The 18271-nt window shown below is 41.6% G+C and overlaps 1 protein-coding gene and 1 long non-coding RNA gene across 3 annotated transcripts; both read right to left on the bottom strand.

The window, feature by feature from the left end:
- Window positions 1–1596: 1596 nt before the first annotated feature.
- Window positions 1597–4109, bottom strand: LOC148210843 (uncharacterized). 2 transcript variants are annotated; one of them, XR_015791822.1, is made up of 4 exons: window positions 3491–4109; window positions 3202–3386; window positions 3075–3109; window positions 1597–1876 (listed from the first exon to the last, which is right to left on the bottom strand). It is a non-coding gene; the product is annotated as an uncharacterized LOC148210843 (long non-coding RNA). The 2 variants fall into 2 exon arrangements; XR_015791821.1 differs by having other exon boundaries at window positions 1597–3109.
- A 203-nt stretch (window positions 4110–4312) lies between these two features.
- LOC148210842 (uncharacterized) lies at window positions 4313–7154 on the bottom strand. The gene is made up of 6 exons (XM_088125216.1): window positions 6156–7154; window positions 5519–6001; window positions 5400–5472; window positions 5132–5317; window positions 4540–5014; window positions 4313–4421 (listed from the first exon to the last, which is right to left on the bottom strand). The coding sequence occupies exons 1-6, from the start codon at window positions 7152–7154 to the stop codon at window positions 4313–4315; spliced, it is 2325 nt and encodes a 774-aa protein (XP_087981342.1).
- Window positions 7155–18271: the final 11117 nt, after the last annotated feature.

The following is an 18271-nucleotide window of genomic DNA, read 5'->3' as shown; positions in this document are numbered from 1 at the left end:
TAAATACACACACATAAGCCAACCCCTTACTACTTATTTCAATCATTCATGATAATTACGCATCACAAACTCATGGATAGCAGTAAAACAATTGATATGAATTAAGGCGTCAATTTAATTAATAGAAACTGTTCATAAATAATAAGAACAAGAAACAAAGAATACTTGAAAAAGAAGAAATCTCTATCTAACTTGGGCCTCCCAAGCTTACAATCGGACTTGAATCACCCTTGAGTTGGAAGAATTAAAGCCTAGCCACTCATGGTGGTGGGAGAGAACTTGAATTTTGGAGAAGAGAGCCTTTAGTTGGAACTTGGATGATCGATCTCCCAATTCTCTATTTATAGAGATTAACTTTATCCTCTTTTAAACAAGAATCATCTCTAATAAGGAATTCCTAACTAATTCGGAAATATCCTTTTTAAAAGAAAACAAATTAAATAAAAGAGTTCCTAATCAATTGAGGATTATGTTTCCTACTTTGATTATATCTCTTTATTTACAAAATATCCTAAAAATTCGTAATTCTCAAATTGAAGCTTCCCGCCATAATAATTGTGTCTGTATTTTTGGGTATTCTGTCCTAAAACTCGTAGTTTGTAAACAGTGAACATTAATGTGAGGTTATTCAGACAAGTGTTGTTAAATGAAAGTGAATTTGTTTTTTTAATAAATCCAATAAACTACGAACCCTTGGCTATTATAATGAGTACTTGGACTTTATGTGGAGACATAAATTGGATCAAGTTCAAGTAAATAGCCTAAACAGTCTATAGTACATGGATCAAGTTGAGTACCTTTTCCTGGAGACACTATTAAATACGGCCCGCTTTATGATTGTTACAAATGTTGTAATGTGTCATAAACGAAGTGATCCTGATTCGTTCGTGTAGAAACATGTGAGCGGGGGTGTTCTACACAATGAGATTGTGTAAGACTGACCCTGAAATAATTACTGTTACGTATTAACACCGTTTACGGATAACACTGATTAATTTCGTTTATCGATGACCTAAACAACTTGATCTAAATCCTAAGCCATCTATGAACTCCTATTTATTCAGGATTCTCCCTTGATCTACATAGGTGAGAGTAAGCTCATCAGCGCTACTCAATATGCCTCCCATTTCAGGGATAAGACTGGGTAGATAGCTGGAGACATAGGATTAGCAAGACGGAATTCACTTCTACTCGATTTAGGGATAGTAGAGAGGTTGTTCTCTTAAAGGCTGATCTAGGGTCTTGAACAAGGGGCCCCATCCTCTCACTAGCCCGAGAGGAATTGGATTTAGTGATTTGATCCTAAATCAATTATTCATTAGAGGGATAGTGGTACTTAAGGAGAAAAGATGTAACTCAGGGGTAAAACGATTTTTTGACCTAGCTGAGGTTACGAACGGACTGTGAAGGATCAACTTACCGATGATGGTTATATCAAATGGACACAAATATATCTACAGTGAGGGGAGTGCATCTACAGGCTATAGTGGACAGTCCTGTTAGTTAACGAATGTTGATTAACTGAGTTAAAGAGTTTGACCGGTTAGTCTCGAATCGTTGGAGCCCATGATCCGTAGGCAATTTAAAAACAGAAACATCTCATATCCGCCTTAGTGGCAAAAATTCATAAATAAATAAAACAACTGTACACCTAAACTCCAACGACGACAGTGACGCGTTTACCAGCAACATCCATAACAAATAAAGTAGTTCTAAAGAATACAAAATTTCGTCCGCGGTTCACACCTAGCAATAACATAAATCTCAATACTACTCGTACCCAACGACCCTTCCCTCTATCCTCACTAACTAAGCTAGTGATCCTTCCTCGGTCAAGCCCTCTCCATGTCATCACCGCGGTCGACCCTGTTCGCACCTGAAAACATATAAGGGTAAAAAAGTGGGTGAGTACATAAGGTACTCCGTAAGTAGCACTTCCTAACTAACACAAAAAAACATGCTCACAGTCACGACATAAAGAATAAAACGATAGCAAGGCAATCAAATAAGCAGTAAGAGATAGCAAACAATAACTAGACATTTACATACAACAACCATGTGTCGGAACTACCAAGACCACAACCCATGATTCACTAGCCCTTGTCTCATGGTACTAAACCTTCCTCTACACCCCCCTGTGTTACTCCCCGCTTAACTTCTCGAGGCATGACGGCTCTTGACATTTATTCCCAAGTCACCGTACCCCCTCTTTTTACAGTACTTGATGTTCGACCTTGCCATTTATTCCCAAGGCCTAGCACCACTACTTCTCAAGCACCACTCTACTTTAATCCCTCAAGCCTAACTCCTCGAGTCGCATTGACCCTTGACATTTATCCCCAAGGCCTCAATACTCCTCTACAGAAACTTGATGTTCGGCCTTGCCATTTATTCCCAAGGCCTAAACTGTGCACCGGTCCTTGCCGTTTATCCCCAAGGTACTGATGACTTCCCAGCGTATTGGTCCTTGACATTTATCCCCAAGACCCCAATACTCATTTACAGAAATTTGACGTTCGGCCTTGTCATTTATTCCCAAGGCCACTACTCAAGGCTTTGAACCTCCAAGCGATTTCTATGCATTTTCAGGTCAGAACACCCATAGTTAATGGACTACCAACCCGTCCCTTCACCCTTCACCACTTCACTAACCCTCCCATGACCACCTACAGGTAAATTTCCCACATTCTAATTCACTGCACAGTTTACAAGCATGCTTTTCCTCGTAATAAACAAAATACACCCAACAGCTCACAACCAAAACAATAAAACTAAATTATCAGTTTAATAATGCGAGCATTTCATTTACATCATATTTGCGAAACGTCATGAGCCAGTTACTTCTAACTACAACAATTTAGAACCTACTAGTCACCTACAACAATAATAACAGGAAGCATGTTTCCTCAAAAGTGTTCAATAATAGAAAGACGGCAACAAGATCACTAGAAATTCACAAATCAAAACTAACAATCCCTACATGCTCAATTAAATTATTTTAGGAAGAAAAACAGCATCAAAACCATTCCGTTAGCGCTAAATAACGCACGCACTCGCCCCCTGGTGCTACTTACAACACCACGTCTTTAAGTTTGCGTCGATCTCACACCTAAGCACCAAAAACAGAAAAATACAGCAATTTAAATGTACTGTTCAGCCTTCGAAAAAAACGACTCTACGAGGGTTCAAAGGGCTCATTACCGCAAAACGACTTCGTGTAGGTGTGGGTAAATTAGATCTAGCTTGCAAAGGTGTGGGTAGTGTAAATCGGGCTTCGAACTGATGAAGATAATTGCCGAACACCACCAAAACACTGCTGTCCACGTTTTTGCAGCAGCGAAAAGTGCCCAAAACGACCTCAAACGGCTCCGTTTTGATGTCCGTTACTACAAAACAACTTCGCTTAGGTGTGGGTATTCCAAATCGATTTCGTTTGGATGTGGGTAATCCAAATCTAACTTCGAACAAATGTGGGTCAAAGAAAAGTTACCGGGTTTCATGGATCTAAGCTATTCGAGGTTGTTAGGCTCGTTGGATCGGAGAAGGGACGCCGCGAAAACAGCCTCACGTGTATCGATGCCGCTTGCAGCAGCCCGAACGTCACGCGCCGCCGTTGCCCATCGCACGCCGCCGCCGCTGCCGCTGCCCAACTCCACGCGTCGCCGCTGCCCGTCACACGCCGTTTCTGCCCGTCGCGCGCTGCGCTGCCCGACGCCGCACCTGCTGCTGCCGACGCCCGCGCCTGCTGCTGTCCCGTCGTCGGTGCTGCTTCGTCGGAGAAAGAAATCCAGATGGGGGGGGGCTGGCGGCTTCAAACGAAAGGGAAGGGTGGAAGAAGATGAGGAAGGAGAACAAGATGGGCTAGGGTTGTTTTGTTTTAAATTCCTCTTTTTATTTTGTTTTGCAACATAAACTCACTTGGGCTAGTTTCTTTTGTTTAAGGCCCATTTACCGAATCACTCCTTGTTAACAAAACCAATAATATAATTTCGTAGTTGGTCCAATGGCCCAGAGCAAGTGTCACATAGCGGAATCCGTACTAAACCATAACTTAATAAATACTACACGCTACTAACTCACCACTAACTCTGTAACAATACACACTAGCCGAGATGCCACACTTAAATTAAATAAAGATCACTGATGAGTCAAATAAAATAAAAAAAATAATAATAATAAAAAATGAAATAAATAAATAAATCAATAAACAAAATCTATTTTGTTATAAAATTTTCCAGAACTCGGGGCAAGCTAACTTGAGTAACGCGGGGCGTTACATAACCATTCAGAGAAATGGAGAACATCGGAGACGTCACACAAGCTCGGATCCAATTAACAAAGTGAGCCGGGGTCCCAATGGCCAGTAACAGACCAAACAGGAAATCCCAATGCACCGAATCATACGCCTTCTGAAGATCCACCTTAAGCACACAACGAGGGATACCCTTATTAAGATGATACCCCCCAACAAGCTCCTGGCAAATATTGTCCACAATACGACATCCGGGCACAAAAGCAGACTGATTCTGACTAATAAACCTGGGGAGCCAGACTTTCAACCGGTTAGCTAAAAGCTTCGTGATGCACTTATACAACACATTACAGCATGAAATAGGGCGAAAATCCCCTAACCCCGAAGGATTGGGAATCTTTGGGATCAAAGTAAGCGACGTAGCATTCACCCCATAAGGCAAAAAGGAAGTATCAAAGAAATGCAACGCCGCCTTACGAAAGTCATCGCCCACAACACTCCAAGCCACTTTAAAGAAGTCCACGGAGAACCCATCCGGACCAGGAGCCTTACCACTAGCCATCGAAAACAACACCTCCCGCACCTCCAGAGAAGTAACAGGACGACACAACTCCACCCTACACTCAGGAGGCCACACAAAATCCACAATAGCAGCCAGACGAGCAGTAAGATCACGATAACCTACACATTCTGAGCCCAACAACCGACGATAAAAACTAACCGTCAATCGAGCAATCTCAGCACGATCAGTAACAACCCGACCTGCATCATTCGTCAAGGAGGAAAGATCATTACGAACAATCCGGCCTCGAACACTACGGTGGAAAAAAGCAGAGTTCTGGTCTCCCAAAGAAAGCCACCGGACCCGGGACTACTGACGCAACGAAGCCTCCTCCATCACAGCCCAATCCCAGAAATCACGAGAGGCGACCTGCTCCTCCTCCTGAGCACCTATCGAAGAAGGGTCACGCAAAAGTAAAGCCTGAGCAGCAAGCATACGAGCACGCGCCTCCTGCACACCCTTCTGAATAGTACCAATATGATGGCCGAACGACGCAACACAGGCTTCAAAGCACGAAGATTCATACCAAAACTCACAACAGGAGAAACCTGAGAATGAACCTTCCACGTGTCCCGAACAACTGACAAGAATAGGGGATCCGCAGCCCAATGGTCAAAGAACCGAAAAGACGGGCGACACCTAGGCACCTCAGCACCAACTAGAAAAACAAAAGGGCAATGATCAGAGACACCCCACTCACGAACCTGAACCTCAAAAACAGGCATGAAACCAAACCAAGCGGAATTGAACAAAACACGGTCAAGGCGCTTGAGAATAAGACCAGCCCCCAAATGCTTATTTATCCAAGTAAACCAAGACCCAGACACACGAGGCTCCACCAAATCGGCCCGTAACAAAACATCATCAAAACACTCCATATCTGACAAAACAAGACTACCACCCAGCACCTCAGACGAATGCCGAATAGCATTAAAATCACCCATCACCACACCAAGACCAGACCAAGTCGAACATATGGACACAAGAGAGTCCCACAACAGAGCCTGCTCAGAGGTGAAATTAGAAGCATAAACACAAAGAACCTGCACCGAAAGCTGAGAAACTCGATCAAAAACAACACCATACACAAACTGATCAGAAATAGTAATCGGGGAAAAATCATAACGTCCCGGGCGCCACAACACCCAAATCCTACCAACACCAGAAGAAGAATAACTGCTGACGCACTGCCAATGCACGAACACTGCCAAGACAACAAAACTCAGCACGAACACTACTCAGAAACGAGCGACCTCGCGGCCCCTTGCGGCGACATTCAAACCCCGCACATTCCACGAGCACCAACTAGTCATGGGCTACAGAAGGGGAAGAAGAACTTGCCCTGGAAACAGGGGACAAGCGACGACGACGAGAGACAACCGTAGTGAAACCCTCCTGATCATCACCAGAGAAAAAACCATCCCCAAAAAGCGGCGAAAACACCCCCTCACCACTATCCCGACACAAAGGGCCAGGAAAAAGAACAGCCTTACCACTATCCCGACCTGAAGGACCAGAGTCATGACCAATCGTAGCAGTCTCAGTAGGTAACGACAAAGCCTCAAAACGATTACCAGAAACAGCCCGCTCCACTGGACGAGCAGGAGCCACAGCAGCAAGGGCCCGACCAGGCCCGAACACCACAACTGGGGAAACAGAAGCTGGAGGGGCTGACACCGGCGGGACCGGACCCCGAGGCGCCTTAGGAACCCAGACCTGCTCAACGGAACAAGTTGAATCAGAATGGCCAAAGATACAGCATTTCGAACACCGCCGTGGCTTCCAGGCATACGCAACAGCAACGGTAAACAAGACATCACGAACCTTCACCTTAACTGACGAAGGAAAAGATGAAGCAGCCCGCATCTCAACACAAATACGGGCAAAAGACAGACGGCTACGATCCTCAGTAGCCTTATCAAGACAGAGAGGCACACCCAACACACTAGCAATAACACTAAGCCCCCGGGGAGTCCACAACTCAAGCGGAATATTAGACAATTTAACCCAGACTGGAACAGAAGCAAAAGAAAAAGACTGAGGAACAATACCAGGAATCCAAGGACGGAGGAAGAGCAGCTTCCCCCCAATGTGCCACAGCCCATGGGACAGAACCCAATCACAGGAAGAAGCATGCAGGAAATGGAACACAATGAGCCCGTCATCCAGATAAGTAATAATCGGCTCTTCCACACTTGCCCAAATCCGAGCCACCAGACGGGAAACCACAGCATAAGGAGGTCGAGAGTCAAGAAACTGACCCACCAAAGAATTAGCCCACAACTTCTCCCCCTCCCCAACAATATCATCAGAGGGAACCGCAACGAGCTCCCCATCCATCACCACTAGAGGAAAACACTCAAGCCGAGTCGCCACCCCAGAAGATGAGCCAAAAAGGCCACGCCAAGAATCTGGGCCGCAAGGAGGCAAACCACTCGAAGAACCAGCCCCAATAGCCCTGAACATGTCCCAACCGACTCCGAAACAGGCCCCAAGTCATGAACCTGAGAGGAAACCGAATGAAACAAAGAAGGACCGGGGGGAACCGGCGCCAAAACAGCCGGAACCGGCCCCGAAGAGACCGAACCAGCCTGAACTGGCAAGGAACCATGCTGAACCGGTGCCAAACATGCAGAACCAGCCAGAACCGAGGGGGAACCGGGCAAAACCTGCGCTGAACCGGCCAAAGCCGCCGCAATCGGCACCAAACCCGCAGAACCAGCCAGAACCGGCGGAGTGCCGGGCAAAACTGGAGCAGAATCGGCCAAACCAGTCAGAACTGGCTCTGGATCGAGGAAAATCGGCGCTGACCCAGTCGAACCATCCGGAACCGGCACGGACCCAGTCAAACCAACCTGAACCGGTGATAAGCGCCAAGGTTGCTCGGGTTTACAAAGCTAGAGGTCCTTCTAGGATCCTTGCAAACATTCACAAAAACGACTAACTTACCGAATGATTCCAACCAAGAGTAAGGTTAGAAGATGAATCACTCTTAGATCGGACTTAGAATCTACGATGGTCACTCCTAGATCCTAAGACGACTCACTCCAGAATTAGCTTGATCGAGACTAATCCAATGAATCGGTTTAACATCAAACCTAAAGCAAGATTTGAAAGAAGCAACACCAAAAGTGTTAAGGAACAAAAGTTCTTGAATTTCAATATGTTTTTTTAATCTTCCAAAACAAGGTGATTACAAGCCTTTAAATAGGCCAAAGGGTCGTTCAACATGAGGAACACCAAAAGTCTTTCAAATCCTATTTAATGCAAATTGTAGAAAATAAGACATGCAAATTAAAACATGATTGCACATCAAACTAGACAACTAAATGTGAGTCCAAAAATGTAAAATTGCTTTAAATTGTCTTGGAAATCACATGTAGGAGGCGCTTTACGTTTGGATGAGATTTGACAAGCTTTGACATCACAAACTCCCAAGAGGTGCAATCTGCAAAGGCACCTGTTCACCAATCTGCACACTTTTTTTGTCCTCCGTGCCATCTCTCAAAATAGACAACTTTTCCCGTGCCATCTTTGCTCCATTCTCTTCTTGACTCATTAAATTAACATTGTAAAGAATTTTTGCCTCAGAAATCTTTGTCTCCTCGTGTGCATTAGCTAGCCTTTGAATATGTATTATGAAAACCTCTTGAATCTTCTTTGCTTTGCTTCTTGTAATTGGTCCCTCGGGTACAGTCAATGGATCCGTGGTTGGATTTGCATCATCCCCCCTTTCTTTAAAAGGATTTGTCCCCAAATCAAGGTCTTCATTTCCTACATCAAAAGGAGTCAAATCATCCACATTAAAAGTAGAACTTACATTATACTCACCTCGAAGATCCAATTTGTACGCATTGTCATTGATCCGTTCAAGCACTTGAAAAGGACCATCTCCTCTTGGTTGAAGTTTTGACTTCCTCTGATCTGGAAACCGTTCCTTTCGTAGATGAACCCAAACCCAATCACCTGGGTTAAAAATAACTTTCTTTCTCCCTTGGTTCTTGCGACTTACTAGCTTTCGATTCTTGTTCTCAATCCGTTCCTTGATCTCTTTGTGTAATGTTTTGATGTATTCGGCTTTAGACAAAGCTGCATCACTTGTAAAGATATTAGGTGGCAAAGGTGTTAAATCTAAAGGAGTTAGAGGATTAAAGCCATAAACAACCTCAAATGGTGAACAATGGGTGGTGCTATGTACAGCTCTATTATATGCAAACTCCACAAAAGGTAGAGTCTCTTCCCAAGACTTAAGATTTTTAGAAATGAGTGACCTAAGCAAGGCCCCTAATGTTCTATTAACCACCTCAGTTTGACCATCGGTTTGTGGGTGACAAGTTGTAGAAAACAAAAGCTTGGTACCCAATTTGCCCCATAAAACTTTCCAAAAATGACTTAAAAACTTAGCATCTCGATCACTAACAATGGTTTTAGGAACGCCATGTAGTCTAACCACTTCCCTAAAGAAAAGATTAGCTATATTAGTAGCATCATCTGTTTTGTTACATGGAATGAAATGTGCCATTTTACTAAACCTATCAACCACCACAAAAATGCTATCATGATGTCTTCTAGTTTTTGGTAACCCCAAAACGAAATCCATGCTAATGTCAACCCACGGTTCACTAGAAACTTCTAAAGGTGTGTAAAGACCATGTGGTTCAGTCTTAGACTTAGCCTCCTTACATTTGAAACATTGCTTGCACACTTTGTTCACATCTTTCCTCATTTGTAACCAATAAAAGTGTTCACACAACATGCTATATGTTTTAAATTCTCCAAAATGTCCCATAAGTCCTCCCCCATGAGCCTCCTTTACAAGCAACTCCCGAATGGAACACTTAGGAATACAAAGCTTACCTTTCCTAAAAAGCATACCGTCAAACACAAGATAATCATGTATATTTTTCCCTTCCAAACATTGCTCATACACATCATAAAATTCCGATTTCTCAACTTTGTACAACTCAATCATATGCTTAAAACCAAGAATTTTTGCACTAAGTGAAGAAAATAGAGCATACCTCCTTGATAATGCATCGGCCACTACATTGTCCTTACCTTTTTTGTAATGAATGACATAAGGAAATGTCTCGATGAACTCCACCCATTTAGCATGCCTCCAATTTAACTTTGTTTGGCTTTTGAGGTGCTTCAAACTTTCATGATCGGTATGGATAACAAACTCTTTTGGCCATAAGTAGTGTTGCCAAACTTGTAAAGCCCTCACAAGTGCATGGAGTTCCTTGTCATAAGTTGGGTAGTTAAGCTGTGCTCTATTTAGCTTTTCACTAAAGAACATGATCGGCTTTTTTTCTTGCATCAAAACAGCTCCTATACCTATCCCACTTGCATCACATTCAATCTCAAAAGATTTGTCAAAGTCAGGCAAAACAAGACAAGGTGCATTGCTCAATTTATCTTTCAATTCATTGAACGCATTTTCTTGCTTTTCTTTCCACTCAAATTTAGCATGCTTCTTAACAAGTTCATTTAATGGTGAGGCTATGCTACTGAAATCTTTAATAAACCTCCTATAAAAACTAGCCAACCCATGAAAAGACCTTACCTCGGTTGCATTGGTGGTGGGTGTTGGCCACTCTCGAATAGCCTTTACCTTTTCCTCATCAACTTTCACCCCATCCTTTCCAACAATGAACCCTAAGAAGTTGACTTGGTCTTGACAAAAACTACACTTTTTGAAGTTGGCATAAAGCTTTTCTTCTCTAAGTTTTAGTAAAATTGTCTTGACATGCAAAATATGATCATTCAAGCTTTTTGAGTAAACAAGAATATCATCAAAGTATACAACAACAAATTTTCCAATGTATTCTCTCAAAACATGATTCATTAGCCTCATAAAAGTACTTGGTGCATTAGTAAGGCCAAATGGCATAACAATCCATTCATACAACCCAAACTTTGTTTTGAAACCTGTTTTCCACTCATCTCCCACATGCATTCGAATTTGATGGTAACCACTTTTAAGATCTATTTTTGAAAACAGATTAGCACCATGTAATTCATCTAACATGTCATCCAATCTAGGAATAGGATGTCGATACTTTACCGTGATTTTGTTGATGGCTCGACAATCAACACACATCCTCCATGTGCCATCTTTCTTGGGTACCAAAATTACCGGAACCGAGCAAGGACTCATACTTTCTCTAACATAACCTTTCTCCATGAGTTCTTCCACTTGCCTTTGAATCTCCTTGGTTTCGGTGGGATTGGTCCTATAGGCAGCCATGTTTGGGAGAGTTGCACCTGGTATAAAGTCAATTTGATGTTCAATCCCTCTAAGAGGAGGTAAACCCGTAGGTGCATCTTCATGGGGAAACGTGTCATTAAATTCCTGCAAAAGAGACTTAAATGCACTTGGCAAAACATCATGAGATTTTGTTTCAATTGCTAAACACATACCTTTGCACATAAGCACAAAATGTGGCTCTTGGGTTAACAACACATTTCTCAATTCACTCTTTCTTACAATCAAACTCACATTCTTTCTTTTCAACTCATCTTTTTTTTCTTCTTGATTTTTACTCTCATTTTGCCTTTCACTCTTCTCTTTTTTTTCACTAGTCTCACTTTTGCTCTCTTCTCTCCTCTCTTTTTCTTCAAATTCTTTTCTTTTCTTCTCTAATTTCAAGTGGTCACAATGTACTTCAAATGGAGACAACGGAAGTAAAGTAAATTTCTTTCCTTTCAAAGTAAAACTATACTTGTTCAACAGCCCATCATATGTGACCTCTCTATCATATTGCCATGGTCGGCCCAATAGTATATCCCCCGCATTCATAGGGACAACATCACAAAGGACTTCATCTTTGTATCTTCCCAATGTAAAAGGAATAAGAGCTTGGGAGTTTACCTTTAGTTCTCCTTTGTTTGTCAACCATTGAAGTTTGTATGGTTTTGGATGTGGATGTGTAGCAAGTTGAAGTCTCTTAACAAGAAAACTACTTACCACATTTGTGCAACTTCCACTATCAATCACCAAGCTACACGGATTTCCTTCAATTAAGCATCTTGTGTGAAACAAGTTTTCCCTTTGATCTTCAACTTTCTCTTCCTTGATTTGTACACTAAGTACCCTTCTTGTTATCAAGGATATGAAGTTACCTTCTTCAATATAATCTTCATCACGTTCTTCAAATTCTTCATCATGTTCCTCACAATCATCATCCGAGTCAACTACACCATTTCTTATCACCATAACTCTTTTATTGACACAATCTTTACTCATGTGTCCAAACCCTTTGCACTTCCAACATTGAATGGAACTAGTCTTTTCCCTTACCTCCTTTGGAGCTTCATTCTTTTTAGTATTGGAACTTTCTCCCTCCATTCTTTTGGCAGCTACGAACTTTCCTTTTGGTTGCAATGATTCATTCCTATTCACAAAACCAGCCTTGTTCCAAGCATTAGAATTGGAATATGTATTAGCTTTAGATGTGTACCTTTTTGAATACTCCTTTTCTTCCTTCAATTGATCTTCAATTTTGACAGCATAATGGTACATATCTTCTAGGTAAGGCGGTGGATTTCTATCAACAGCATGAGCAATTTCTCGATTCAAACCTCCAAGGAATCTAGACATGGTGTCTTCCTCTTCTTCTCGGATTTGGGTTTTTAGCATTAAGGTCTCCATCTCTTGATAATACTCAGCAACACTTTTCGTTCCCTGCCTCAAAGCTTGCAGTTTAGTTTTCAAATCTCTTTCATAGTGTTTTGGAACGTACCTCCTTCTCATGGCTTCTTTGAGTTCTTCCCAAGTGTCTAATGGATCCTCCTCCTTCCTTCTTCTTTCTAATTTGAGATTTTGATACCATTCACCGGCATGATTGGTGAATTCAGCAATGGCGAGTCTCATCTTCGTATTCTCACTATATGTATAGCAATCAAACACATGTTCTATCTTCCTTTCCCATTGCAAGTAAGCATCGGGGTCCACCGTTCTACTAAAGGGTGGAATCTTTAGTTTAACTCCGCCATCCCTATTTTCATTTAATCTTTCCAATCTTCTAGGTTGCATGACGTTGGCAAAGTTATTTCGTCCTCTTCCTCTCCCATTTCTTCTTCCTCCAACTTGTCTTTCTTGTTCAGCAAGGTCAAACGCATCATCTTCTTGTAAGGCTCGTTCTTCTCTTTGTTGTTGCGCTCTCCTTTCTTGTCTATCTTCCATCATCATTTCCATCATTCCTTGAATTGCTTGAAGAATCACCATGTTAGGATCTTGCGGTACTTGTGGTACTCCATCCTGTGCCATTTTGTTAGAAACAATAATAATGATAATAAGGACCTTACCACTCTTCTCACCAAGATTTCACTCAAGGACACTCGTGTTTATCACTCAAGGGTAGGCTTTTGGTACTAGGTCAAAGATGTAAGGGTTGGCTTAAATTTTGGTGCAATCTTGCTTAAAGCTTGATATAACTAATTCAATGATCAACTCTCACAAACTAAGACTACAGAAACTCAATCTCAGGATAAACAACTTGATAATTTAAACAAAACACAACATAATGAAAAGAACCTTTCGTGTGCCTCGGATCTTCGAATGCTTTTTTTTTCTACGGTTTTCTTTCTTTTTGCTACTGTTTTTGTTTCTTTTTGCTACTGTTTTTTCTTTCTTTTGCTTCTGTTTTTTTTTTTCCTTTTTTTTTCTTTTGCTTCTAATTTTTTTTTCTTTGCTAATGATCCGAGAGCAAAATACAAGAATTTCAAGACAAGTTATGTCTTGTTACACTTTGTAAGAAACTACTTTCGAAAAAGGAAAATAACAGAAAAATAAAATTAAATAAAGTAAAGATATTTCACCTCTAGAACCGGCCAAAGGATGTCGACCAATGCTCTGATACCAAATGATAAGCGCCAAGGTTGCTCGGGTTTACAAAGCTAGAGGTCCTTCTAGGATCCTTGCAAACATTCACAAAAACGACTAACTTACCGAATGATTCCAACCAAGAGTAAGGTTAGAAGATGAATCACTCTTAGATCGGACTTAGAATCTACGATGGTCACTCCTAGATCCTAAGACGACTCACTCCAGAATTAGCTTGATCGAGACTAATCCAATGAATCGGTTTAACATCAAACCTAAAGCAAGATTTGAAAGAAGCAACACCAAAAGTGTTAAGGAACAAAAGTTCTTGAATTTCAATATGTTTTTTTAATCTTCCAAAACAAGGTGATTACAAGCCTTTAAATAGGCCAAAGGGTCGTTCAACATGAGGAACACCAAAAGTCTTTCAAATCCTATTTAATGCAAATTGTAGAAAATAAGACATGCAAATTAAAACATGATTGCACATCAAACTAGACAACTAAATGTGAGTCCAAAAATGTAAAATTGCTTTAAATTGTCTTGGAAATCACATGTAGGAGGCGCTTTACGTTTGGATGAGATTTGATAAGCTTTGACATCACAAACTCCCAAGAGGTGCAATCTGCAAAGGCACCTGTTCACCAATCTGCACACTTTTTTTGTCCTCCGTGCCATCTCTCAAAATAGACAACTTTTCTCGTGCCATCTTTGCTCCATTCTCTTCTTGACTCATTAAATTAACATTGTAAAGAATTTTTGCCTCAGAAATCTTTGTCTCCTCGTGTGCATTAGCTAGCCTTTGAAGATGTATTATGAAAACCTCTTGAATCTTATTTGCTTTGCTTCTTGTAATTGGTCCCCCCGGGTACAGTCAATGGATCCGTGGTTGGATTTGCATCAACCGGTGCAGAATTAACCGAACCAGGCTGAACCGCAACCGAACGGGACTGCTCACCAGCACCACGCGGCCCATGCAACCTAGGGTTCACTCCCATCCCACCACTAGCTCCGACGCCGTCTCCCACCTCCGGCACCGACGACGTCCGCAGCGGCCTGAACGGAGCACCACCCCGACCCTTAGATTACATGACTCAAGAACACTTCATTTAATGAAAAAGAAATAGCATAGCATTGTTCCAGTAGACAAAAAATTGAAATTAAGTTCCTATTTATTTTAGGAAGTACATACACATTATCTAATAATATATATGTATTCTTGTCTAAAAATAACTTTAGGTCTCCCATTGCGACTGTTGAGACGACATCTCCGTTCTAACTTTGAGAGTCATCTCCCCAACATAAAGCTTCCTCCAGGAATCAATTCCCTTCTTTGGCTTTCTTCTTTTCGGCCAAGTATTTCAGGTTGTTTCTTTTCCAGTGCCCATCCACGTTGCAGTGGAAACATTTTCCTTTGTCTGTAACTTCGGCCTTACCCTTCTTGGTAGCAGCAGTATCAATAGGGTCATCTTTCACCCCCTTACCATTGTTCTTCTTCTTCTTGAAAGTCTCACTTCTAGAAGAAGAAAGTGCAGATTTGGTTCCTGAGGTCAAACCTCAATGGAACCGTTTTGAGGTGACAACGTTTGCCTCTCCTTCCTGTCACTTACTTTTCATAAGAGACTGAAAAATTTGTAGCTCATTTAAGAGCGTGGTAAGGTTGTATTCTATCTTGTTCATCACAACATTGCTGCGAAATTGTAGGAAACTCTTCGAAAGAGATTCCAAGAAAAATCTGACCTGACTCCCATCGTCTATGACAGTGCCGTTCACTTCAGCCACATTAAAGTGGACCATCAGATTGAGAACATGTTCTCGCACTGATGTTCCTTCTTTCATGTGGGAATTCTAAATGAACTTGAGGGCATCGTGTCGGGCTTGAATGAACGGCTGTCCAAACATGTCCCGCAACGAGTCCATGATCTCCCTTGTGGTGACCATGCTCTCATGCTTATTGGCCAGCACATCATATATGCTTGCCAAGATGTAGACCTTGACCTTGTCATTGGCCTTGATCCATCTATCATAGTCATCCCGACTGGCTCGGGCTGCATTAGGCGTGGGAGCCTGAGGACACTCCTCAATTAAGACGAACCTAAGATCCATCTACCACGAGTTTCGTCTTAAGGTTCGTTTTCCATTGTGTGTAATTTTCACCGTTGAGTTTTTCGGCGGCAAGCAAGTTAATAGATTTAAACATGCTGAAATATAAACAAATCTATATTAAACACTTGCTGTAACGCCCCCGAATTTTGATAACTTACATGGGGGAACATTACTAAACCTACGTGCCCCAAACTTCCTTCCAAGGCATAAAGGCAACTAAACGAACCTAGAAATTTCAGCTTTTCATTTGCTCAAGTTAAACCTGTGAACACTTTACTTTTCAAATGGACTAAACAACTTGTCCTTCATGGACAAACAACACCTAACTTTCCCGTTTAAGTCAAGCAGATCCAAAACAAGTAAATAACGACAGACAAACAACCTATCCAATAAAAGCATAACCCTACAAGTTAATAAAAATCAACTAAGTAAATAAAAACCACCACTCTTCCACTGTGCCACTCTGATAATAACACCAAACCAAAACGATTAATCCATGCTTCAATCTTAAAAAGTTAGTGAATCCAACAACATTAAACATACTCCCTAAGCTTCTCAATGAAACCAATGACATATTCTTTACAGGAGTCTATACTTAAAAGAAAAGTCATCTAAAACATTATACCAACCCCCTGAGCTTTACACAAGTCGATACTCAAAACATAAGAAATAAACTAAACCATCAAGACTTCTAAAGACCAAGTTTAGACAAGTTAAAACTAAACGGAAGTTAGCTATGATCCTTCTTCTCAAGTCTCCCTCACACCATCACCATCACCGTGAACCTGATCTCCACCTGAAAACAATAATTTCAGAGGGGGTGAGTATTAAAAATACTCCGTAAGTAGCCCTCTCTAACTACACACAAACAACATGTTTAGCACACAACATTCGCTATGAAGTATTAAACTGGCATCCATGCATCAAGAAATGATTAACACTCATTAATCCGCACATGCAATCAAACTAACCCCGACCACAAAGTCGCTAGTAGCTGTTAAGAAACCCTTGAGAGTTGGATCTAAGAACCTTGCTAACGAACAAGACCCATAGAACTCAATCCCAAAAACCCCGAAAACAAGTATGGATCAACCCAAGGAAAAGTTTAAGAATGGATTACCTTGATGATCAATATCAAGAGTAGAGAAAACTCGTTTCTAAACTCGTGATTCAAATCACTCCACAAGAGATATGATCAACACCGCTTGAATGATCCTAACATGCAAATTCTAAAGACACAAGAAATTGCACAAGAAATGGGAGATAAAGCTCTCAACCAAGCTAATGAGAAAACTCAGTTTTCATTAAACTTCAAATTGTGTTTACAACAAGACATCTCAAGGCTATATATAACCATCCTAGCAAGCCAAATGAAAAGTCTTAAGCAAATGAAAAGACTTGTAACTTACAAGAAATGAAAAGACTTGTAAATGAAAAGAGATAACTTACAAGAAATGAAAAGACAAGCAAATGAAAAGGCTAAGAACATGGAAAGCCAACCAAAATACCCGTCCATAATGAGGGATGTGAGTGTTTGACTTGGTTTTTGAATTGAATGAGTTGACTTTGACTTCTCTTGATGAAGTTGACTTTGACTTTGACCAAGTGGACTTTAACTTGCCTTAAAAACACTTAAAAATGCATAACTTGCACCAAATTGAATTGAATTGTTTCAACATCTTGCACATCTTCCTTTAATTCTCGTGTCGAGTTCACGAACGCTTGGACACGAAGTAGAAAGGCTTGTTGAAGTTTCCGAGCTCTTGATCTTGTAATCGGTCCATGAGGCATGACAAAGGGAGCTCCTTGGTTCATATCAGTAGCCCTCACTAACTATACGCAAAACAGCATGTTTGTAATCTCATCAATTATCAAAATGCGATAACTAGAAATCATGCATCAATAGGTCATAACAATTAATCAATACACACATACAAGCATCCCAAAATATTAAGACTCACGTATCTTCGACCGCAAGACCCACCTAGCTCCTTCAAGCTACTTCTATCCATCACACTATGTTAGTCCTCCAAGTCTAACTCTTCGAATCGTATCGGCCCTTGACCTTTTGTACCCAAGGCCCTGACACTCCTCTACAGAGGCTTGGCGTTCGACTTTGACCTTCATACCCAAGGCCTTGAACTGTGCATTGACCCTTGACCATTTGTACCCAAGGCTTCGACGTCTACTAGGCGTAGTGGTCCTTGACTGCCACCATGTCAAGACCCAATACTAATCATCAGATAGACTCATCGTGCCGACCCCCGACCTTTTGTACCCGACGTCTCGACCCTCATCTCTACCAAGACTGACCTATCGTCCTCCGACCTTTTGTACCTGGAGCCTCGATACCCAATAGTGACGTAACAACCTCGACCATTTGTCCGCGATGCCATGAAACTCGTCTACTCACTTTTCATTTACTCGATAGGCCACCAATTCCAATCATGGCCCTCTGCTAAGATTCAATCACATCATTCCCAAGTCACCCACAATATCGACTACGAACAACCAAATGACTGCT

Source organism: Momordica charantia (assembly GCF_013281855.1).
Source record: "Momordica charantia cultivar OHB3-1 chromosome 6 unlocalized genomic scaffold, Mcharantia_2.0 BLBB01000006.1, whole genome shotgun sequence".
In the NCBI taxonomy this organism is placed as follows: domain Eukaryota; kingdom Viridiplantae; phylum Streptophyta; class Magnoliopsida; order Cucurbitales; family Cucurbitaceae; genus Momordica; species Momordica charantia.
This window is presented reverse-complemented; position numbering and strand designations above follow the sequence as displayed.